The 25,512-nt window shown below is 38.1% G+C and overlaps 1 protein-coding gene across 12 annotated transcripts in view; it reads left to right on the top strand.

Annotated features, from left to right (window-relative positions):
* The window catches only part of GRID1 (glutamate ionotropic receptor delta type subunit 1), a 587,031-nt gene that overhangs the window by 487,312 nt on the left and 74,207 nt on the right, over positions 1-25,512 (top strand). For all 12 annotated transcript variants that reach the window (XM_074590686.1, XM_074590680.1, XM_074590687.1 and 9 more), the window contains 4 exons: positions 17,423-17,524; positions 19,096-19,293; positions 21,217-21,541; positions 22,933-23,071. In XM_074590686.1, the coding sequence (XP_074446787.1) occupies positions 17,423-17,524; positions 19,096-19,293; positions 21,217-21,541; positions 22,933-23,071 (764 nt within the window). The remainder of the gene's footprint in view (positions 1-17,422; positions 17,525-19,095; positions 19,294-21,216; positions 21,542-22,932; positions 23,072-25,512) is intronic.

Raw genomic sequence — 25,512 nt, 5'->3', positions numbered from 1 at the left:
TTGTTAAGCGTTCCTGCTGGGTTTCTTTCCCTTTCGAGTGGTCCCGTGCAGCATAGGTAACTCATTATGCTGGGAATGTTCTAATTCAGGAGCATTTTACTAGTGAACTCCTATAACAAAGGAAGGCTATATTAAAGTGTGCATTTGGGATTTTGGTTATTATAAATTACATTCTTTGAAATCTCATTTAGAACCAGGAACTAAAATGATGTTGGAAGGCTCAGAGGATTAATTCTTCCTGAACAATAGACTGTCACTGATCACTCTGTAAAGTAATTATGCCAAATTTAATTATAATATAAGCACATTGTATGATAGTCATAGTGTGCCCAAAAGAGATTTTGAAAAGGTACCTCACAAGCATATGGACCAGCTCTGGGAACACAGTGGCAAATTACGCATGTTGTAATTGAGTACAACTTAATATCAGGCTTTGTTAATTAAAGGTTTGGGGTTGTGTGGGGTGGATTCTGGCTGGCACACTTTGCTTTTCAGTACTATCAGCATAATGGAACAAACGAACTCTTCCCTCCCCATTTTATAGATCCTGCCAAAACCCCTTATGACTTCCAGTAGCATTAATGTGTTTATATCAATTTCAGTATCACTGTAGTGATAAAACCAGGAGTAATCAAATTGTTACAGGGATGGAAAAATAACTGTCCCTCCTTCTGATACTTCAGCTGCAGAAACGGCACTATCATATGTTGCTGGCCTTTCAGTATAATCCACCCATGCAAACCTAAGGCTCCTACCTTGACGTTTCAGTCTTCTCTCCTCAGTTTTCCATCCATCTTCATGTTGGATTTGGACTAGTTATGGAAATACCATTGACCCTTTAACAAAAGCTGTGTGAGTCATACATAAACAAATGAAATGACTGCCAGTGCTTGGGGAAGCGGTTCCACAGCTGGAATGACATGGTGCAGTACGCCTGAGCTGAACTTTTGTGCTTATGTTACTTTAGGGTAGGTATCTTGGGAGAAAGCTAATGAGATCTAGAGTATGGGTGTCAGGAGTAATGAAGCCGGAATGATGGCGGTGAGAGGTAGATGCCTTTGGTCTGTGTTGCAGTGCAGGGTGTTTACTGTAAAGCAACAGAAACGGATAGGACCACAGGTCAGAACTAGCAGAATGAGTGCAGATCTGCTGAGGTTAACGGGTTTGTACTCAAGCAGGCTTCAATTTGGATTTACATGTAAATGAAAAAAGTTAAAAATAGAAAATCTGAGAAAAGCAGGAAAGCTTGATCTAGTATGCCTCAATTTTTCCTTCTTTTACCTTATTTCTTTTATATGTGACTGCTTTGTTACATAAGAAATCTGGTCAAAATATGAGTCTGGTGTTAGTCTTTCTACATGTAGCAGAGGGGCTGCTAACACCCTGAGTCGCAAGTGCTTCTATATAACTTCTAGTTACGCAGGGGATGGTGCCGGCACATGCTCTGCACTTTGCTTCCCCCATTCCTCCCTGTCCCAAAATGCCTCCGTTGAAAGTTGTTGTTCAATAGAACTAGTGAAACTATTTAAACAGGAAAGTAGAGAAAGGTGTTTTCTCTGTTTTCCTCCATTGTAGAACATTTTGTTTTCCAGGTCATCTTTACAGCAGTATTATATTTTCAGGGAAAGTGCAGAAAAAAAAGGTGTTAAAAAAAATCAACCCCCCTATGAGTGTTTTGGTTATTTTGCTTAAAAATGTGATAATATATATTTGCCTGGAACATGTTAATAGCCAGCCTTCCGTAGTACTTTACACCATCATTGAAATGTTTATCAGATGCTAAGCCATACCTGCCGTAGATGGGAAGAGTGTCCGTTTGTTTTATTGAAGAATATTGAATGTGAAATCATGCATGAGCTGTAATGTCAGCAATTTTCACACCATCCTCTAGGTGACATTTATCGTGTCTGTGAAGAAATCTGTGTTGATATGGTGGGCTGTGACCTTCTAGTGACTGCCATTGTTTGATGTGCTTGCTGGTCTTTTAGTCTTGTGAGATTCCTTGACCCCAAGTTTGTGACGTATTCATATGCAGTCCATTATACAAATAAGCCTTAGTTCTCTCTGAATTTCTGTGTATACATCCAGCCTCTGTAACATTGCCAGTCTACTTACTGCAGACTGAAGTCCTGATGAAAGTCATTGACAGCAGATTTATTCATGCTAACAGCAAACTCCTGCTTGTTGAGAGGTCCAGTATTCTTTCCCCTAACTGATATGGTACCACTTCAAGACCAGAAGGCTTGGTGTAAGCAGATAGAAGTGTCCCAGAAGAAGAACAAGTAACTAGGTTAAAAAACTATGAAAACTAGTTAAGAATATTGAGGATTTATTTTTTTTTTATTTCTGTAAGTTTCTTTAAGTTGTCGCTCTCCACAGTGACATTTAGTACTAAAAGGCAATTTAAACTTAGCCACATCCTTATGAGGGATAACTGCACAGGCTTCTTTATGCATACATATATACCTGTCTACATATATAACGTATATCATATATTTATATGTTTAATGCCAGGTGCGTGTTACCTAAAGGAGAGATAAAGAAATGCCATTTTTATGACAGCTCTAGGTGAATGTAGGGAGGGATATATTTTTAAAGGAGAACATTTTAGCTAATTCAGTTATCTTAGATGATTAAGTCTATGTTACTCGGCAGGGTGAAGGCAAAGTCCTTCACTGGAGGAGCTGTCTCTAATCAGGATCTGCCTTTTGAAGGACCACCTGAAGAGTTGCATCTTGTCACTCTTGTTATGCAGTGCCTCTGAGCTGGGTACTTAAAGCATCCAGCTGGCCAGGCTTTTCAAGAAGTTTTGGGTGAGAGACGCACGCATCTTTTTCCCTTCCTGGACTCTATAAGTGAGTGCTTGTGCTGGTACCAGACTGACAGCCTTCAGTGTAGGAGCCTTTATTGTGCCTCTGAGCAGGGAGCAGACATAGCTTTCACAGTCTGAGCTGCCAACTCTGAAAGGGCCTCAGCTGCTGGAGTTTCTTCTCCATCTCTGACTGTCCACTTTATATGCCTATCTGAGCACAGGTTGTTGGCTAGCTGTGACCCAGGGAGCACTAATCAGCAGCATTTTAGGAGCATCACCTGGGCTGATGTGATGATGATATTTGTCACCTATTCATTCATCCCTCCCTGTAGTTGCTACAGTGTGAAATCTGTCACGGACCCTTCTATTTCAGTAATGGGCAAGTTTTCACTCAAGTGTCACGAGCTTCCAAGTTGATGGAGAGCCAGCAGATTGTAGGGCCTTTCAGCCATCAGTGCTTGCCCTAAGCCTGCTCCAAAGCAGCTGGGAATATTGTACCATGGAGATGTGGACAATAACACATAATTATTAACACTCTGTTAATTTCGTTTCCTTTAATTAATCTGATTTGTGAGCAAAGTCTGTAGCCTTCAGACATTCTGGGACCCGCAAGGCAATTCCGTGAATTACCAAAAAAAATCCATGTTGGCTGGAACATTTGTAGAGGCCTGATGTGCTTTATGCAGACAGAAGAACAGTCTACAGAAATGCTGAAAGTTCAGCAATTGCTGCAAATTCCCCTTAGCTTTATGAAGAGTTGCTGCAGGAAGCCAATACCAACAAACAATTTATTTAACTCTGAGCCTAGTGAGAGGAGGGAGATTATTGTTAGCTCAGAGCTTTCTACTTCATGTATGCCACCTTTTGCTTATGCAAGGGAAGGGTTTTAGGAAGAGTTCCCAACTAATACAATGGAGGGTGTTATCATTTTTTCTGCTGAATGAAAGTTTCTTTTTCCAAGAAAAAGAAAAATTAAATAATTCTACATCTTACTGTGCATGTAGTAGGTAAGCATTTATTTTCCATTTTCTAAGTGTATCTTATCTAAATATATTCAATTTCTGTTGGCAAGTGACATTTGCTTTCCACTTTCCTTGTTCAGCTGTGTCTGCATTTTAATGCTGAAATGCAGTGTTGACGAAAAAGTAGGTTTTTTAAGGCAACTCTTCTAAGATCATTTTAAAATAAAGATTTAATACTGAATCAGAAAGTTGGCTTTCGAAAGCCAGTTTTCCATGGGCTGATTTTTGGCCAGTCTCTATTATTTGGGTAGGGTTGGATTTTTCTGTGAGGTTTTGTTTTTTTTTTCCTCTCTGAAAAATATATGGAAGAACCGGAAGAGATACAGAGAAGGAAAAATGGTGATTGGAGATATCGGATCGCTTCTATATGAACAGACTATAGAGAACATAATTCTTTAGCTCAGGAAACAGGCAAAAGAGAGGGGACTGTGGCTATGTGTTTATGAAACAAAGACCAAATAGGAACAATTATTCATTTTTTCTCATAACAGAAACCTGGAGGATACTTAATAAAATGAACAGGTACCCAGCTTCCAAGTAATAAAAGAAAGTACATTTTCAGAGACTGTATGCTTATATTTTGAAATTCATTGCCACAGAATGTGTGGAAGAAAGAAATTTAAATGGACTCAGAAGACCTTAGGAAAATGAATGCCTGATGGGTCCACTGAGGAAATAGTCTTTATATTGCATTAAGGAGATATTTCTCACACTTAGAATTTCATGAGAGAGAATACTGATTTTTTCTTTAAATGTATAAATGGCTGGATAACAATCACCATAGCAACGGAAAGAATATCAGGTTAAAGCAGTAAGGAAGGGATTTAATGAAGGTAAAGTGTTTTTTTGCTACTCAGATACGTTTGTGGTAGTTCTTCACCATATTTCTGCATACATATTCCTCTGAAAGCATTGCCCATTTTAGCCCTAATGCTGCGTACAAATATTCTGCTCTTTATTGATGAAAGACTACTTGCCCCGCAGTGACCAAGAGCCATTTACACTATAGGAATACATTTTGTAATGTTTTAAGCTAGGGTGGTCTGCAAATGAGATCTGACCGGTGGGCCATTCCCAGAGGGCTCCTGCCTTTTCCCCAGCAGAGGCCCTGCTACATGTCTGTGGCCCACCATGGGCCTAAAGAGTGTGCCTCCTCCCACTGAGAAGTTTGGACCACGCATCAATCATGTCTTGTTTTCTAATTTGGTCAGGTTTGACCTGTCTAAAAGCTTTTCTCAATACTTTGGGAACATCATGAATCAAAGCATCAAATGCAGTACTAAATGAGCTTTGTAGTAATTACATAAACTTACTAAATTTGTCTATCCTTCCAAACGTGATGTAGGGCTCTCTGATAAAGCTTCTTGGAGATCAGTGTTTATTTTTAAAGCTATAGTAGGGAATCTAAAAGGCGAGCCTTTAAGCGTTACAGATAGTACAGGCTGCCTTTCTTACCTGCTTTCATTTCTTACGTTTGACTGCTGAAATTGCCACATCCTTTCTAGTGATGGAGTTATGCAGGTACATGTTAGTTTGTGGAGCTGGGGAAAAGTATTTATTACTGTAATCTTTCTTATATACCCTACGTGCACTGTCTGTCAGTGTGTAAAATTGCTCAGAACTTCTGGACTTCCAGTATTTTTTTAAAAAGCTAAAAAATCTCCGCAATGTTGATTTGAAGTGGGGAAAAACAAAGGAGGGCAAAAACTTTGTAAGCAAAAGGTTTGTAAACAGTAACATGGAAAAGTATTTTCCGTGCTTACCCTCGGTTTCTTTAAGAAAAATGGTCAAAGATTAGCTAAGTGTATTGTTATATTCCTTGTGAATACTTAGCAACTGGTATATAGTTTATAGAAATGATAATATCTTTGGATATAATATTTGTATATTCTCTGATAATTGGCTTTGTGAGCAAGCTGATTTTATTTGCCTTACAAAACCTGCTCTATGTACGTAACAAAGCCAAAAGGATAAATATATTTTTGAAAGCTGTCTCAGTATAACTTGTTGTTAATTAAAACCATTAAATGTATATTATTACACAGAAGAAAATTCATATTTTCTTTAATACTATCTACAGTTCTGTTTCTTGGAGAGGTAATTCTCTGTTACCAAATACCAAGTTATGGGTTTTTTCCACTCAGTTGTTTTCTTTGTTGTTGAGGACAAAAATGTTTGCAAATTGTTGAAGGCATTCTATCTCATGTTCTATGGGAAGCAAGGATAAAGAGGAAGTCATATTGTAAAGATCAAAATAAGGGAAAGTTAATTAAAAACTGAACTTTTAAATTTATTGTAGGAATTTCCATTCTTCCATAGATACAGATCTAGATTCCAGTGCTGATAACCAGAGCCGGTCAAAATTAACTTAAAACCTTCAGCAGGAAAACTTTGGCATTTAGGTTTCTTACCTATGTCACCAGAGGATATTAACTTCTCTTGACAGCAGTTCTGATAAAATATTAATTGTTTTTTAAAACGTTCATTTTATAGTATCGGCATTTCATCTAAGACTTTGACCTCTTTGTGTTAAGGTTTTCAATTTGTTCTATAAATTATATTTATAAATCCACAACTTCTGAGTTAAAATGTGAATAGGATATCTTTTCCTCTAGAACACCGCCACCAAAATATCATGAGATAATTAGAGAATAACAATGGTAGGAAAATGAAATAAAATAATAAATGTATCCAAATTTAATGGAAAATGTAAGAAGACACTGAACCTCAAACCTTTGCAATCAAAAATTTTAGTAAGAATTTTATTTTTAAAATAATTTTTACAAGAAAATACTCTTGAAGTTGAGGAGGTTTTCAAAAGTATATGGAGTTTGAGAGAGGAGCATTTTTCAATACAGAATTGAGCACTAGCTCGACAGGTGATACCAAAGAGTGGGCTGAACTTTGCTTTCATTCTTAGATGACTCGGTGCCATCAACCAGAATCAGAAAGTGAATTCATGGTGGCCAAGCTTCAGAAGGTCTACAGCTGATGAAATCACACCATGGTCCCTTTCTACCATGACCGCAGAATGGGGGAGGCTATGAGAAGTTCAGTTGCTAGAACTGTTGATGTATACAGCGTTCTTGAATGTGTAGTGAGAAGTCAAAAGCGTTCAGCTCAGGTAATATCCAAGGAATACAGTAAATAATTGCAAAAAAAAGAGCAGATGTTTTGGCATAGCCAGCTGATTGGAGCATGCCAGTTAATTGCGTTACGTGCAGAACTCTCACGTAGAACGACTGGAAAAGATGTAGTTTTCCAGTTGCACAATCCTCTGTTGGTCTCCCACCCCAGTAAAATTCTCAGAACATCACTACAGGGTTGTATTTTGTTATTACACTGCAAAGAGAAGGACAGGAACCTACATAAAATCAATATGAATTTGTATTTGTTGTTAGATCCAACTTTTCAATATTTTTTTTTGTCTACAGAATAGTCTGTTGAGTTCACTATTGCATTAGGTAACTACAGGTAGTTCTACTCTCAAAAGCTAGTCATTTCCCACCAAAAAGCATTTGTAAGCTTTGAAAAGAATCTGTTCTCTGTGTGAAGTGGATTCGTTTCCATTTTACCCACACATAATGAGTAATGGCAGGGGGAATCGGTTCAGTTTTGCCTACAAGCAGCTACTCTTGAACTACATGACTTTCAGTACTTAACAGCAGCGTTCAGAGTATCCTTGGAGTCCAGCACCCACCATCTCTCACTGGGCAGCAATTTTGTTTGTTTTTAAAACTGCAGAAGATGAGGGGCTTGTTTGTCTTCCAAACAGGTAACTCAGTGGCAAGGAGCTCATGCTCTAGGGTTTTTCAGCCGGTCACTTGTGACATCTGTTGCAGACTTTATATTTGGATTGGGGTAACTTTTATGAATACTTGTCAGTTTTAATTTTACGCTTAGAGGCCTGCTCATTCCTATCAATGGGTAATTTACAATGCCTCTGGGAAGTGCTTGATTCAGCAGTATCTTAGGTACTCACAATTAGTTTTTTCAACCCTTACAGGAGTTGTGATGCTGCACATACTTCTTTTGCTATAGCAGCACTGCCATCTGATTCAACAACAGCGTTGCTATGTTGTAGCGTCTTGTTCGTATCTTAAAGCCTTGAAAAGTGGCAAAACTGCACATGGACAGGGGTAGAGGTCAGCTGCCTGCTTGACACCTGCTGTGAGATCCTAGGAGAAAATAGCTCCAATTTCTTCTCAACACCGTTTTTGCCGCATTTTGATTTTATGTTAGGGAAATGAAATGCAAAAATTTGGGGACAGGGTAATACTTGCCTGCACTTTATAGAGAAGCCATCAGAGGATAATATTCTTGTTAATATTGTTTTCATCGCTCTTATGATTGCTTCATTTAATACTACATCTTTTCCAGTGCCGGTGTTGCTGCAGCATCCTCCACTAATAACATCAGCATGTTGCAGTCACTGCTGCTTCAAAGACTAGTATTAATTGAAGCGATTTATTCTACCAGAGCTGAAGATGGCCTATTTATACTTTTATATAATGAATATTAACAGGTTACATTTATCTTGTCATGTCCTGTCAGCTGCTTTTTCTGCTTCATGCAGATTTGTTGCCCCGTACATGCTTTGCTGAGGCTTGGCACAGTAGAACAGAGGTGTTTCTCTGTCTTGCATAGGAGATCAGAGGTGCTCACCAGCTATCATAATATGGAAAGAGAAGTAATCCTGAATTGGCTATCATTGCTCCTTCATTGACTTGCTGGCAAAATATGGTCTCATTCTGCCAATTAATGGAGCAATATCTTATTTCAGCAAAAAGATAATATTCATAATTTATGTCTTTCAACATAATATTAAATGTGATGTATATGCAATATAAAATATAAAGTATACGGTGCTGATCCATTCCCAAGGGGTATGAGAAGTCTTATACTGTGTCAATAAAAGCTGCAGGGTTACAGAAAATTACTGCTTCAATTCTGCATGAAATTCCTCAGTCATAGTACTGCAGAAAGGTTCTGTATACACAAATGCATGTACAAGAATATCTTAGCTTCCTTAATATTAGTAGTATAAGGCATAATGTGTCTAATCTTCCTTTATGCGGCAGAGCTCTACTATATGTAAAATAGTTGGCTTTTAATAATATGGCCATTACATTTATTTCAGCTGATCTTTGGCTAATTAAAACCATAAAGGAGACCACTTTCTCTCACATCAAAATATTTTATATTCTCTGCAATGAAGAACCATAAAGATAGTGGAGCAAGATACTGCTGAGTTATGCTAGGTAAGGTCAAAATTGTTGATTGTAATGAACAGCAGGATTTGTAGAGCAAGAGCTGAATAAATACACAGCTTTCTAGAGAATGAAGGATATTAATGCTGAAATTCCTCTACCAGAACCTCTGTTTGTAATCGGCTGTCCTCCTAAACTGCCCCCATAGTTCTGGGTTAGGTGTTATAGTTTTTCCCCTGTAGGTTTTCCCTATCTATTTTGTAGAAATTATTGTAAATGATACAGAGAGAGAGACTATGTATTCTAGACTCTAATTACTCTCTGGATGATAGTGGTTTAATACTGTAATTGATCTTACATGGCCAAAACATGTTTCTGATACTAATTTGCATTTTGTTTTAATGAAATTTTTATCATTTTTCATTGGGTTTGAGCCCTTTGAATTATTTTGATGTTCGTTCTAATTTGTGTAAGTTTTCTGCTTGTTACTATGCAGCTCCTTGTCGAAGTACGTTTTGTTTGCACAATTGGAGATTTGGGTTTTCTTAAATCTTAAATAAGAATTTCACGGGACTATCCATGTGATAGTGACTCAGTTAATGCCACTCTTCTCTCTTAATTGTGAGCCAGCTCCCTTGCATGGTTTGAAGGGCAGTATGCTATTTCAAGGGCAGTCTTCATGTGGCATCTTAATCCTAGACATTTGCCGTTTATCTCTCTGTGCTTTTCAGAAGTGCAGTGGTGTATATCTGTTTCCTTAGATATGTCAGTTTAGGTGAATTGCTCTTTCCTACTCAAATCCCCCCTTCAGTGTTCTTGAACTTTCTTTATTTTCTATTCTAGGTCTATGCTCAATTAACTTTGTATAAGTGTAACTCTCGGGATTTAATGGCATTATGTACGTTTGCTAAGTTAAAGCACAATTTTAAGTGGTTGTAGGCTGGGACCTTAAATTGCTCCTGTGCACTTTCTACAGAGTTTCTTCCTGGCTGAGTTCTAGGAATGGCTTCATTTCAGCAGTGGGGAATGGATTTTTCTGTTGGAAATTAAAATATTTGAGGTTTTCAAGTCTTCAGGAATTATGCCATTCATCATAAAGACTAAACAAATACCTTTGAGAATTATAATGTGCCCCCATAGTAGCCTTAAAGATGGTGATTAAACCACTCACCTGAAATGTAGTAAATTGATGAGATCACAGGCTAAACCTTGCACTTGGGGACTTGAATGAAGTTGTTCCACATACGAGAAAAGTATCCCAGTCACCTTTGGCTGGGATCCAGCATTGTGTGAAACACCATCTCAGACCTGATATCTCTGCTGAATTCAGGAACCACCGGGTTGTCAGGCTTTTCTTTTATTTCCTCATATGCTGGATGTGCCACACCTTTCCTGTGAAAAATTGTTTTGTTTAGAAATACTCAGAAAAGCTCTGCCCTTTTATCTGTTTCTCATTTCACAGTCTGCATTTAGAATGAATAAATGTTTCTAGGAAAAGGATTGTATTTCATGTGTGAGGGTCTCTGTAGATTATTAGAAGTCAGCAGCAGTGGTTCTGTTGTCTTATATCTAGTTTTGTTTCTAATTTTCCCATTTCCTAGTCATCATTACATTAGATATATATATGGTTATGTCTTTCACTCTTCTCGTACAAACTGACTCCTCCACCCCAGTAGTTGTTCTGTTCTCCCTGGATTTTTTTCCAGCATGCCTAAATCTTGTTCCGTCAGATGCTAAACGTGGTATTAAGACTGTATATTCTTCTCAGCCGTGTTGTGACTGCTCTCTGTGCAGCCTATGCCACAAGACCTGTGGAGTCCAAAATCACACTGGTACTTTTGCAGCCATACTGTATTACGAGCTCATCACCCACTTGCAACTCACTTTTACCCTGCACAATTTTTTAACATTAATTTCCATGTTTGTTTCTTCAATTGAAGCGTCTCTATTTCTTATTTTTCCTTTTCATAAGTGTTTACTTCTAGTTATGCAAGATGCATATTATTATTTCATGTCTGGGTTCTTCCCTCTCCCATTAATTTTTCTCACTGTTCTAGTCTGAAGTATTTGCAGCGCTTCCCGGTTTTGAGATATCTTTGCATCTTAGACATTTTAATTTCAGTAATTTGCTATTTCCTGTTCCAAATCATTAAAAAAAGCTATTAAGTAAATAAGATCTTAACATTGACTTGCTCTAAGCTACATCAGAACTTCCCTCCTTATCTTGATACATCATTCTTCGTTGTTGCTTAGAAGTTAGCCTGTAAATCATCTGATGTTGCCCTTATTCAGGAAATGAATTCAAATTGTCCTAGGTGAGGTTTCACAAGACCGTATATGAAACAGAACTAAAAGTCAGGTATGAGTATATTGTCATCATATTTCAGTTACCTATTAATTCTGCAGTACTGTTGAAAAAGCAGTCAAGTTTGTCCAGAATGGCTTGTTCATTCTAAGGCCTTGCAGCCTAATGCCCATCTTCCTGTGATTCTCCAGAGATGTTTTATTATCATTTATATAGCACCATAAATTTGCAAAACGCTAAAATTAGAATAAGCTGCGTTCTTCTCCCTGAAGATCTCACATTCTTAAAGGCCCGTTAAAGCAGCAACAGTCACATCAATGTGCTTCACTGTCCTGCACAGAAAACCCAGGGTCCTGTTGGACAGACAACAGTGGCAGGGTAGCCCCAGAGGAGGCAGCCCTTCCCTAGTTCTTGGTCTTATATTTATATTGGCCTAGTCATTGCCTTTAAAAGGGCTTAGTGTCCCAGGAGATGGATGATGCTGTTTGCTGAAGCGTTGGGAATGGGAGAGAACAGCTTTCTGTGATCTCTGTGCCCTTCTCTGAACTTTTACCGTGCAGATGCAATCCTTGTGTGGCCCTGTAATGGCAAATGGAGCATTTTGAGCATTGAACAAGATGTGATTAAATTTTGACCCAAAAGACTGAGAGTTTCTCTACTACTTAAGACTCGGTTCACAATCCTCTGTTTCATAGTTTTAATATATTTTGGAGTTCTTGGTAGCTCTGTGGCTATGGGTGCAAAGGTAGTCCAAACCCACTGTGGATGTTCAGGAGCAAGCTACATCTTTAATACAAACAAGTGCAGCATATTGGAATAGAATAAGCATCTGGACGCAGGTATTTCACTGCAAACAAGGTCGAGTTATGCTGGATCACATAATATACCTTAAATGAGTTTAGCTGGTGATCTTGTCTAGTATCTTATCCTTAATAAGCTTATGGTTCAGAGTAGAAATGTTAAAATATTCCTGATAATCATGTAGCTATTGTAGAAATAAATTGTATTAGTGTTTGGATTTGCTTGCAAGTATGAGAATTGATACTTTTATATTTTCCTAATCCTGTTTTATGTAACTATGGATTATACTAATGCATGGTCCAAATTTTTCTTTGTTTGTTTGTTTTTAATTTTTCTTTATTATGATCCCGTATTTCAAATGAAAAGATTTTGGTACGTTCAAGGCAACTCCAGTCACAAAAAGGGAAATGATGTTGCAGGGAATCCTGTCAGTTCCTTGAGAATGACACATAATCCAATGTGTGAGTCCTACTAATACCTTGCTGTGAATTATATTGAATGACAGCAAATTCCCTAGATTACTGACATAACTGCATTTAAAAAAAAGAATCCTGGGCTTAAATGTAAACGTTTGCTTTATGTACTATTTAAATGGAATTCCTTTTGTTCCTTAGAACTGCAACACAGCAGTGTTGTCCAATTTGCTCCATTTATTTAATGGGCCACTGCATTATTTTATATTTGTTTCTTGTAAGCATTAATTTTCTTGTTTACATTTTGTTTATTTGAGGGTTTTTTGATTATCGTGTTTGCTTAAAATCTGCTTGGATAGTGTCAAATGTCACTGATTTTTTTAGCCATATTGCAGGCCTGGCAAAGGGAGTCAGAAGCCCCAACACGCAATATATGCGTACGTGGTACAAGGACATCATATTTGATATGCACTATGTTGACTTCAAGTTTGAGAAACAGGTTGTCATCCAAGTGAAATCCATTTCAGTTCAACTTTAATCTAAAAGCATTATCAGATTGTGAGTGGCACAGATTAATTTATTTAACTCAGTGCACAGAACAGCTTTCATATTTACAGAACACGCGCTCTGGGTTGATATAGGTGTCCCTGTCTCACGGCATGAGAACTGCCTGCTTCACCCTCCCTCTTTCACTTCTTGTCTGTTAGAAGTTCTTCAGGTTTCAATGCAGGGGTTCCCAAATTTTATTTCTTTGGATGGTGTAACCTTAGCTCCAAAGGAGTCACCAGACAAGAATTTACAGGCTTTTGGTAAGATAGAAGATGCGTGCTCTGGATGGATTGTAGCCCTTTCAAACATTACTCTACATCTGCTGAAAATTATCTTGTTTTATTTCTTACGGGAATCACATTTTCCCTGAAAAGTAGATCATGTTTAGGATGGTGTCATACTTTAAATGGTGTTAGGCAGCAGTGACATGCATTATTTGGACAGGAGCTACTGCATCATAAACTATAATAATGTAGATGATTTTATTCACTGTTGTGATATAAACATTAAATATTCACTTTTTATGCTAATGTCAGTTTTCAACTGTATTTACTAGCAGGTTGGGATAATTTTTGTCTCCATTTGTTTGGGCTGGAGACAGACACTTGCTGTAGTCCAGTGGTGTGAGTGTTCACAGCAAAGTTAGGAAAACTAAATTCAAGTTCCTGGTTCAAAGAATAGGTAATTATTGGCTAGTAGAGCAGCATGAACATCCAGACCTCGCAGACAAACAGATGTGTGACAAATAACTGAGTTTATCATCAATTTTATCTCCTAAAGGAAAGTGGCAAGAGGTAGTAAATCTTGCAAATCGGGGTTGAATGCATGCAGCCGTGATTTATTTGAAAAGAAGGATTGTCTGCCTCATTGTGCTGATGAGGGTCTTCACACTTCTGCAGAGTTGTTTCTGATGTTCTCTGGTATGAGTTTACCATGACATTTCCTCTGGGAAACTAATCGCTCAAGTGAGTGTCAGGCAGCCAGCATCAGCATCATTAACAAAGTCATGAAACTCCTTTGTAAATTTGGCTTCTAATTTATCGATGGGAACTCAGGAGCCCCAAAGTTAAAGTGGCATCAAATGTTCTTTGGAGGTCCTGACAGATATCAATACCTTTCAGGTCAAAATCCTGAACAGCAGGTTCATGTGTCATACTTTGGATGACATCCATTATCATTTGGCATTCCCAGGTTGCCTAGCCATGTAGTTGTTTTGCTTTTGTGTTGAGTATGTGTGTTTGAAGCTATACGTTGCTTGTGGATGTTGAAAACAATGTTAAAATTGTGACTTTCTCTCTCCCAGTTTTTTCTTGCAGTTCTGGCTGAAAGTGCAGTAAATATTGATGAAGGTCAGAATCGTGTCTTGAGTCAGAATTTTCCAACAAATTTCCTTTTTTTCTGAATTTCACAGTTGTTTCCTCTGGTTTGTCTTTATTGGATGATTGAGTTTCTGATGTATGGCTAGAACTATAGGATTCCCAGCGATATGGCTATTTCAGAAAGAGAAGATAGGAAGAAGGTTTAAGTTGAAAAGCCTTATTAAAGTAGCTGTTTTCAAAACTTGAACTGCCATAACCCAGTAACTTGGAAATCAAAAAACCCCACCCAGACTGCCATTAAATATATGTTCCAGAGACGATTGATTTTTTAAAACACGTCCTACAAGTGCTGGTTCTGCTAGAAGGTGTTTGTCATAATCAGATCTAAAAGCCCTTTATCTCCTATCAGCCGATGGTTGTGCTATAACCTTTGGCTTCAGACTTCTGGTAGGAACATGGTACATATTTCTACAAAGAATGAAACTCTAACGGCCTTATCAAATAACAGCAGTACTCATTGTGTTTAACAGTGCTGGAAATTAGTTTCTCGGGCACTGATCTTGACAGGTCAGCTGTCACAAATTGGTAGACGTATCTGTAAATACATCGGCCCTATAAACAAAATTCTGTCTGCAAGAAGTGGAAGTTAAAATTGGCACACTTCTCAACAGATGAAATGTTCTGAAGCACAAGGATGCACAGGAAAAAGTCCCTTCTAGAAAAAGTTTTCCTCATGTTCTGTTTATTAAATTTATCTGCATAGTTTGCTCTTTAGAGACTGAAAAGTTTGTACCTCCATAGAGAACACTATAGAGTTCTGTGCTGAAATAAAATATGCTCTTCCTCGCACCTACCATTACTGCGTAAAATGCGAATTTTTGTCTCTCTCCTTTTGAATAAAAGGAATAAATTTATGGTTTTGCACTGACATGTCTCCAACTTCTTTTAGGAATTCTTAGTGTTAACACTGAATACGAAACGTAGGGTATTCAAAAAGTCTTAAGGCCTTGATATGAAACCAGATGGAGTTTTTGAAGGGAAAAGGAGTGGGAGAAGGAGTTGAAATGTGAGTGTACCAGTGGCGAAGTAATAAATGAATGTATTGCATTTCCCATATTTTAATAAATATTTAATCATCATCTGTAGATTGTGCAAGCCATTTTGGCCAAAACTTTCCATGTATCTTTATTATATACTTACTGCATAGGACAACTGAAGAAGGCTTAGAGAGTAAACATTCTTTACAGATTTGAGACACAATATATACCACACCCACCTATACAGGTCCTTGAAGTCTGTTGAACCATATTGATTTGTATCATCTGACAAATTGGTCGATTTGGTGTGGCGAAAGCAAAAGCTAAGAAGCATCTGGACATATTTCAGAGCAAGCATCTAAATTCAAATTTAAAAGATACGGTGGCTATAGGTATCTACCTGTATTGCTGCAGACACTTTTATGTGCAGAAGGTCATTTGTCACTCCAAACTGGAATCACAGGGGGAGGATTTTCAATTTGAGATACTTTAGCTTTCAGGAGTGACATTAGAAAGCTGAATATTATTCAGTCATTCCCCTCCATCCTCCAAGTCATCTGGATAAAGGAGGTGTAGCCTAATTCTTTTCTCTCCTGTGTCTTAACTTTGAAGATTTAATGACTATAGAATAATTTTCATCATTTATGCTTGTATGATAGTTATGGTGTCTGAATATTCACTGAATTTCCTGTTCTTTTCTAGTTCCCTGTTTATCAGTTTAGTACAGCAAAACAAAAATAAAACTATACAGATCTCTCCCATCACGTTTTATTTGTTGGTTTGATTTTTGAGGCTTTAGGATAAGTCATAAAAATAAATCGTGTAGGACATCTAGCCATAGGCGTTTTCAGTGAAATAAGTTCTTTCCAAGAAGGTTTTGACTTGTTACATGAAATTTAGCTTCTGGCAGGAAGAAGCCACATTTCACAGGTCTTGGACTATGTTTAATTTCTATGGGGCGTGCCTTCAGCTAACAACACTGCTTCCACATATGTGAGCATAGTATTGGTGTTTAAGAGTAGAGCTGAAAAAAAAAGAAGGAAACACTTTCGACTTGATACTATTTATGACTCTTCTGAACAAAACGACACCATGGATTGTGTTTGAAGGCAAATGGAGTGTCTGACTGCTACTGCTGAAGAGCATATTCAGTTTGAATAATCCAAAAGTCACTTAAGATTGACTTTTCTATTGAACCTATTGTATTGAATTTTACTGCATTTCTCTTCAGAAAATGCAGTAAAATTGATTTTTAAAGCTATGTATTTAATTGAAAAATAAAATATTTAGATGTAACGTTCCATGGAGGTATCCTGAAATATGTATCTGGGTACATCCAGATGCATGTGGTACTGGTAGAGGTTATGACATATTTGATCATCAAGAGCCTGGGAACTTGAGAGGCTGTCATTGTTTTACTGATGAGGTAGAAGTAGGGCAAGAAGAGAGAAAATAGGACTTAAGACAGGATCTGAAGAAAGTCTGAGTGTCTGTGTCAAGAATATATGACCATCAGCGAGAGAGAACGTTGTGCAGCAGGAGGAAAGGTTGTTCTCTGATTAGCAGTAGGGAATGATTTGAAAAGTAGGAAGGGATCTGAGCAGAGAGGGAAATGTGGTATAGCGAAACCACAGGTAAGCTTGAAAACTGTCAAGCAATATAAACTTACTGGAAAAAAATGTCCTATCGGAGTGATCTAAGTGAAATAATGTGACAAATACTACAGATAATAGAGCAGTTATGTTACAGGCATCGATGAAAATGCATTCAGGCAAGGTACTTTTTATCTCTGTCCAGAATCTCACTAATTCTGATTCTGCATTAAAAAACACACACTTCTCTTACCCTCTTTGTATCAGTTTTGGATTTGGTCAAGCTACTGTTAAATGTTTATGTAAATACTAAAAGATTTCTGCCTAACAGTCCTTCAGATTCACTGTACTTTCTGTTCTAGTTGGCAACGTGGGACTCTGAGAAAGGACTGAACGGCAGTCTACAAGAACGACGTCTGGGCAATGACTTACAAGGACTGACACTCAAAGTGGTGACTGTCTTGGTATGATCTTATTTGAGTTCAGGAAACAAATGCTGAAAATAAAAAGGATCTGACCAAGTATTTTGGGCACTTCCCTCAGTGTTTTTCCCTATCATTTTCAGTTCTGTATTTTTGGATGATCGGTTACGTAAGCAAGGAAGATAGATGGTGGCCTTTGATTATTTTATGTGAAGCTGCGCACTGTCAGAGATACAGAGCATTTGTTTGTTTGCTTGCTTATGCTATTTTTCTGCATTATAATTCCTACTGGGCATGGAACTGGCACAGGGCCTGAGTGCACAGGGGTGCATTCTAGATACAGTACTCTAACTCGGCTATGCAGTTTCCAGCGTTTCATGGATTTTAAGATCAGATGGACCAATTATGATAATCTAATCTTGGCTGTTGTGCACTGCAGGCTGTAAAATACAATCAAGTGTTTCCTCCATCAAGCTCATAAATTCCTGTTGAGATAAACTATATCTTTTAGAAAGGCGTAGTCTTTCCAAAAAATCACTATGCTTTTGGGACTACTGTCTGTTAGTATCCGGAGTGATAGCAGAGCTCCTGTCAGCTAAGTGCTAAATTAGGGGCAAATTAGGGCTTGAATGCATTCCTGCCTAAAATACTGTAGTTTGCAGCTTGCAGAATGTGCTGCTTTTTGTGATTTTTATTTCTCTTTTTCTGAATCATGGTACAAATAGGAAGTATCACGTAAGATTATTCAGGCACTCTTTCCAGCCCCCAGTTTTCTTTCCTCTAACTGGTGACAGGTGAGGTTTGACTGTAGCTTACGTGGGAGGTGAGCAGATCCCTTCCACAAGAATGGAAGGTACCAGGTTGCAAAAGGCACCCAACCGTGGTAGCTCTGCCACCAACAGCCCTGGCAATCCCCCATGGGAGAGCAGGACACCCATGCCTGACAGAAAACATACTACAAAATGCTGCATTTCCATGGTCCCAAAATGTACATTAATATAAAATACTGCAGGAACCAGTACCCATGAAGGTTATTGTTTGAATTTTCAAAATATTAAATATTCACAAAATGCAGCATTTTTAGCTCTTGTTTCAATATGTCTCCTGAATAAAAGATTAATCACTGTCTGTAAAAGATGGCTTTCTAAATCTGATATGCTCTGAGATAGATGGACAGTAGTAATGTTCCTATCTAGGACTCATGTGCTTAATTTAATATCTGTACTCTAGACAGCTAGTTAGGACACTAAGGTAGGTGTCTGTGCCCTCTATATAGCCAGTGATAAGAGACAGGTACTTCAGAGAGCAGTTCATCCTGTGGGCACCAGGGAGGTGCTAGAGGGGGTTGAATTGTCCTCTGGATTCTCTGCCTCTTCTCAAGAACTGTGGAAAACCCAAGGCCATGGACAGGACTCAGGTGCTAAAGCCCTGGTGTCTGCCTGGGATGCCTCATGGTATCCTGCATGGCCTACAGTTTTTGCTTCAGAAGGTTGTAAGTGTCTCAAAATCCGTGCCAGGTTGTCCAGAATTAACTCAGGAAACATATTTTTCATAAGAGAAGCAAACTAAAAAACTTGTTTCAAGTATCAGTTAAGATATTGTTTTGTTCTCAGGAAGAACCTTTTGTGATGGTGGCGGAGAACATACTTGGGCAACCAAAGCGATATAAAGGATTTTCCATTGATGTCTTGGATGCACTTGCCAAGAATCTGGGCTTCAAATATGAGATATATCAAGCTCCTGATGGCAAATATGGACAGCAGCTACAAAACAGCTCCTGGAATGGCATGATTGGGGAGCTTATTAATAAGGTACACAGAGAAGAAGCTGTATTTTTAAAAATAAATCAATAAATAAATAAATGAAAAGACTCTTTGGAGTAGGCTGCCAAAGCTTTATAAGGGTGTCATTTAAATTCCCCCCTTCCTCCATTCCAAATCAAGAGAATGGATTAGGATGAAAACCAGTGCAGAACGCTTCTGAGCTATGGGGTAGTTTGAGTGTGGTGTAAATTGTGTAATTTAAGGCCCTGTATACAGGATAAAACTAGAGAGTCTGCTGTTCTGTTTGCTCCCAACTGTTCTCAACATAAATTATATCAGTGTAAACCTCTGTGTTTACATAGCTGTAAGAATAAGAGGAGAGGATACGTGTGTGTGAGTGAATGACCATAGAAAATAGAAAAAAGTAATTTATTGCATTTGGTAATGATCGACTGTTTGATTCCAAAACAGGAAAAGCTTTCCTAGTAATATACAATAAAGGAGTGTTTTGAAGGACCATACTTTAAACTGATCTCAAGATTACTTGTTCATTTAAAACAGAGAGGACCAAAGTTCTTCTCTTAATTACAGTCTTGCAAATCAGGAGTAAGTTAATTGAACTCCATTGAAGTAAATGGGAAAAGTCCATAGCTTAGAATCTCCCGGAGAATGAAATGAGTGTATTTTGTTCATGTTCTCGCTATCTGACATGGGACAAATGTTAATCAAGAAGGAGAATCAAAGGAATTAATATTCCATGTTGCTGCCCTTTGTAGAAAAGGTTACTGTTCTGCAGTGGAGTTATTACTGAAAGTGAAAGCTTTCTCATTATCTAGTAAGTAGGCGGCTCAGTACCTGGTGAGTAGATGTTTAGGAAGAAATAGAAGCAATTAAAGCAATAACAAACATGTGTATGATAATGGGATATTCTTGGTCGGTGCTAGGAAACATAAAGAATTTTTTACTTACTTTGCATTGACATAAGCTGTTTGACTTTTATTGACTTGAAAATGTGGTAAGAAATCCTGTTAAATTTATTTGGAAATTGCTTTCTTCGAAGCAATCTATTATGGTATTTTTTTTAATGATATTTCTGCTACTAGCTTTTCCACTGACTCCAAAGGATTTCAAAGCAGATCTCCCTTACCTAACATTTTCTTTACTTTCCTAACAAAATGTAGAGAAAGGAAACAAAAAGTACATTCTGTTTTTTTGAAGAGAACTGTTTTTATTAAGGTGGAAAAATTTCAAAATTTAATTGCAGCTCTTCAAAAGCTGTGGGAATCTTACTTATTAACTCCTGCTTTATCTTTCATTGAGTCTGCATACTCTTTAAGGACCTTCTATGTGTAAAACCTGCTTGCTTTAAATGTCGAGGTCAAAGCAGTTTCAGGAGCTAAGTTGCCTTTGTTGCGTTATTCCAGTTACTAGTTTTTGCAGTCACTTTATTCATTGTAAAAAACAAAGAAAATCTCCCCAGTTGTCATATGAAATCCCTTCATGAATATGGGCAGCTGGCAACTCTGCAGGGAGAACAACAAATGTTAGCTCTTCGCATCTTGCTATCAAATACACAAGCTAAATATGGTGTTTCTTTTGTATTGCTTGCGGTGCACCAGGTTAATATGGTTTGGAGTTTTAGGCATCCTTTGGAAAACAAGTGAGGGATAAATGTTAAATAAATTGCACTCATTCCGGAGAGGAGTCAGGGTGACACTTTTTATTGTAGAATACTTTGACGGGTTATGTTTCACTATTTTGCTTTAGACTAGTGCAATTAATTAGTGTTCAAATGATGAAACTGAATCTGGTTTTATTTTTAGACAATTCATTTTAATTTGCCTAAATCTGTCAAATTATAGAAAGCAATGCGTGAAGTCCCTTTGTTCTTAAAAAGCTTCTCGTTAAAGCTCACGCTAGCAGAGTTCAGGGCGAAAGGAAGAGATCTGATCTGTTGTGTTTGTCTCGCAGAGAGCAGACCTGGCCATCTCAGCCATCACTATAACACCAGAACGAGAGAGCGTTGTGGACTTCAGCAAGCGGTACATGGACTATTCCGTGGGGATCTTAATCAAAAAGCCCGAAGAGAAAATCAACATCTTTTCTCTCTTTGCTCCTTTCGACTTTGCGGTGTGGGCTTGCATTGCTGCAGCCATCCCTATAGTTGGTGTCTTGATATTTGTCTTGAACCGCATCCAGGCAGTCAGGGCACAGAACGCTTCCCAGCCGAGCCCTTCTGCTTCCTCCACCCTCCACAGTGCCATCTGGGTCGTGTACGGCGCCTTTGTTCAGCAAGGTATTTACTCTCTTATAAACACCGCTGACGGATGTTCAGAAATGTTCTGCCTTGGATAAAGCAGGTCAGGACATGTTAATCTTGGCCAGAACGGTCTAAAGGTGAAAGAAAAGGCTCATACAGGGAGGTAATGTGTTTTATTAGAGCAGCTAATGAAAAGTGGGAAGAGGTAGGTAAGTTTGGGGCGGGTTGTGTTGTGCTTTTCTGTCTCAGTAAGTTCAGAAAAAACACACCATGCAGACTTTTCCACTTCAGGAAAATTACCGCGTGATAAATAAACTACAGAGCTGCTTGCTGCGGAATTGCAACGTTTCTCCAACTTTGAAACTGGCACCTATTCTAATTGTTTAAATTTAATTTTAGAAATTTATATGTTTTTGAACTAATGTGAGAGTTTATCTTTTGGTTCTTTGAACTGAATAGGAGAATGATTTGTAGTCAGGTAAGTAACTTTACGCTCAGGAATCTCTAGGCATAAGACTAATCCTATTGAATTCAGTAGGATTGCTACCAAAAACAAAGTTATTTTTGTAAATAATTGTTGGCAAAATCTGCACACACGGTTTTTGTCCCATATCTATAATGTTAGTTCTATTCTTGGAAGGCAGGTTTTGTTGAGTGCTAACATATGGCTATGTCGTTAACATTTGCCTGCATTTTTTTGCATTGTGATTGCAAGCTTATAAAGCTTCAGCTGGAAAATCCTTACTATTGCAATGACGCTTGGTCCCTCATCTCATTAAGGTGGCATCCCTCATGGGTTTAAGTACAGTAAGATACAATCAGCGCAAACATACACTGAAGTGACTAGCACCAGCTGTATGGTAAGGTTTGGCCTTCAACAATGTTCAGGCATAACTGGGCTTGAAGCCTACTAGAAAGAACACTTCACGTTGTTTGAAATGTTGTAAAGAGTAACGAGTAATGACACTAATGCTTCAGTCTTCGCAGATTTAAATATGGCACAGATAGCACACAAACCATTGGAGTTTTGTGGGTTTTTTCCGAATCTGAAATGGTCATTGAATATTACTGTATTCTGAACACTAATGATTTTATTCCTGCATATTAGTCATGCTTCACCATTAAACTTTATTTATTTAGAATATTTTTCATGTTCTGTAGATTTGCTCCTCAATAATTCCCAAAGGAAATAGCTTGAAAGATGATTTTCTAGCACAGTATCCAGGGTAAGAGGCTGACTGGAGAAAATGTTTGTAAATTATCAGTCTTAACGGAAGCAGTGATTTTCTCACAGTGAAAGGGCAATCTGGAGGGGAAGTAGAAATGCAGAGGGGTAGCTCCAACAAAATTTAACATAACAGGGCACGCAGAGGGTGATGGTAAATGGAAGCTGCTGAGAGACCCTCATTTTCTCTGTTTATATGTAGGGGGCGAATCTACTGTCAATTCTGTGGCTATGCGCATTGTAATGGGAAGCTGGTGGCTCTTCACCCTTATCGTGTGCTCTTCCTACACAGCCAACTTAGCAGCGTTTCTCACAGTATCAAGAATGGATAATCCTATAAGGTAAGAGTCTCTTCTTAACATGAAGCTGGAAACCTGGATTTCACAGAAAGGTATTATCCATTTGAGCACTCATTCTTGCAAGAAAGCGATAACTCTCTCATAAAATACTCTGCATATTTGCAGTGGCTGCTTCTCTCTTCTCAGCCCCCCTTCTCCTTCACTCCTACAACCCCCAAGCAGTTATGGCAGTTGCGTGGAGGGGACAATGGCACTTTAATTGTGTATTTTTCTAGAAGAGATGTCTTTCATGTTTATATGCATTTTGCTTAACTAGAGCTCTAACTGCTTCAGCTGTCTTTATTTCTTTGTTGAATATCAGAGGGACCTGTCACCTCTAGGGAACTATATAACATTCCACTTCTTGCCATCAATGTGTAATTTTATGTTCTCAATATTTTGATATACATTGGGTTTTATGCTATTATTTGCATGTAAGGTAATATAGGGAGTCTTTTAAAATATAAATGACGAAAATATAAACGGCCAGATTCAGTGACATTATTTGCAGAAAAAGCTTCTTCGCAAGGAGGAAAAGATAACCGAACCTGACTCCAGGATAATAGATGTAATATAGCAGTTGTTTTATTAAATTTATGTCTAATTCTCTACAGTTGTGTTGGCAATATTGTGATGATAAATTACAGCTTCTGTAACAAACGCAATTTATCTTGCCCCTTTGACTTCTTTCCCCTGCCGTTTGCCTACTAATCCATACCCAATGAGAATATTTTCGATATACCAGACCCCTGAGCAGCTCCAGAGAGCTGCTGCTTGTTTGGTGGCAATTTGAGTGTGTGCGTGTAATTTTTTCTTCAGAAAATTTAAAGGCTAAAGAATTTTTTCATTTTTTCTCTCAAAACAAGGACAGAATTTCCAACTTCACACTGTCATGAAGTACTGGGAGGGCCGTTGATCTTCTGTCATCAGTGTCAACGGGATTAGAGCCTGGTATCTCATGTTTGGTCTGATGGTGATAGAGAGGTGGCCAGAGGATGATGGGCAGTGTGACACAGAAAATGCTGAGCCAAGGATTTTAGGTGCTAGAGAACGACATGTTTACTCTGTTGGTCTTACTTGGGGGTTTCACTGGGAAAACTGGGGCTGTAATCTTTGTGCTAGGCTCCTGAAACAGAGGCATTGGCACTTAGGTGAGGCTGGCACTTAAAAAAGCTGCTTTTGCCTTCTCTGTGGTATCTGCACAGGACGTAAATAAGTGCATTTCTCATAAACATGAGTTTGACAGTATTTCCAATTTTTAACTTGCCATTGTGTGCTTGCAGGTAATGTAATGCTTTGTATGGATATAGTATTATAATAATAACAATAAATAATAATAATAATAATAATAATAATAATAATAATAATAATAATAATAATAATAACCAGCCCACAACCATAAAAAGTTTTGGTTTTAAATTAATTTTCTCTTAGTTTGGACAAAATAAGTGGGTTTTAACAGTAATAGAAATAAGAACTGGAACTAATTTCTGGGAATAAGATGAGAAACAAAACAGAATAAAACTACTGCAGAGTACCTGCAAGGCCTGGCTGAAATTGGAATAAAGTTAAGCTCAATGAATAAATTGCTTTTGAAACCCAAGACAGAAATAGTTATCCATAAGGTTTGAGTAATGATTTTCTCAAAAATTTCTGAAAGTTCTAGTTCCTTCATGGCAGAAGAAATCATCTGTTTGGTCTACTGAGCACCTCCCAAAACTCAGCAAAGTTCAGCGGACGAAAGTTGGGGTGAAATGCAGTGAGGAATCTGCAGAGAGAGATGGGTTTAAGAGCAGAACTATGAATTATTAGAGGAGGCCTTTGAGGCTGAGCTTTTACATTTACAAGGGGTTTTGATTCCCCTTCTTATTAAATGAAAGGGCATTGCTAGTGATCTTGAGGGAGGGGAAGAAGATTTTTGGATAAAGGAGCTGCTTGGTGTTGTTTTGGGGCTTTAAAGCCCAGATGCCCTTCTCCTGTTAGAGATGGCAGCTGAAGAGTTATAATTAAATGTGTTTCTGTACCTAATTGGAGCTGCCACTTTTCAGGTTCCCAATACCACATCCCCTTGTACAAGGTGAGGATACAAAAGGAAGAAAGCACTCCAGTGTGATCTGCAAACACCAGCAGAGTCATTCAGGTGCCAAACCAGAAATGTGTAAAGTAATTTGAGTTGCCATAAGCTTCACTGTCTGTGCTCCAGCTACTTGGCTATAAGGGCAGAAGTCTCTATTAGGTGGTGTCAGCCACAATGTGGAGTATTCATATTGCCTGGGGTGTCTAAAGTGATCTTGGATGCTTCGGCTTAGGCACCCAAATCATCCCCCAAATAATCTGAAATGGTCGCTGTGAGAAAACTCTTTGATTTGCTTACTGGTTGGCATAACTGAACCAATTAAGGGACTTGCTTGGCTTGGCTTGCCTGTGGCTATTTTACAAATTTT

This window comes from Larus michahellis, chromosome 6 (genome assembly GCF_964199755.1).
Source record: "Larus michahellis chromosome 6, bLarMic1.1, whole genome shotgun sequence".
Lineage (NCBI taxonomy): Eukaryota > Metazoa > Chordata > Aves > Charadriiformes > Laridae > Larus > Larus michahellis.
The sequence above is the reverse complement of the archived record's forward strand: the minus strand, read 5'-3'. Positions and strand labels throughout refer to the sequence as shown.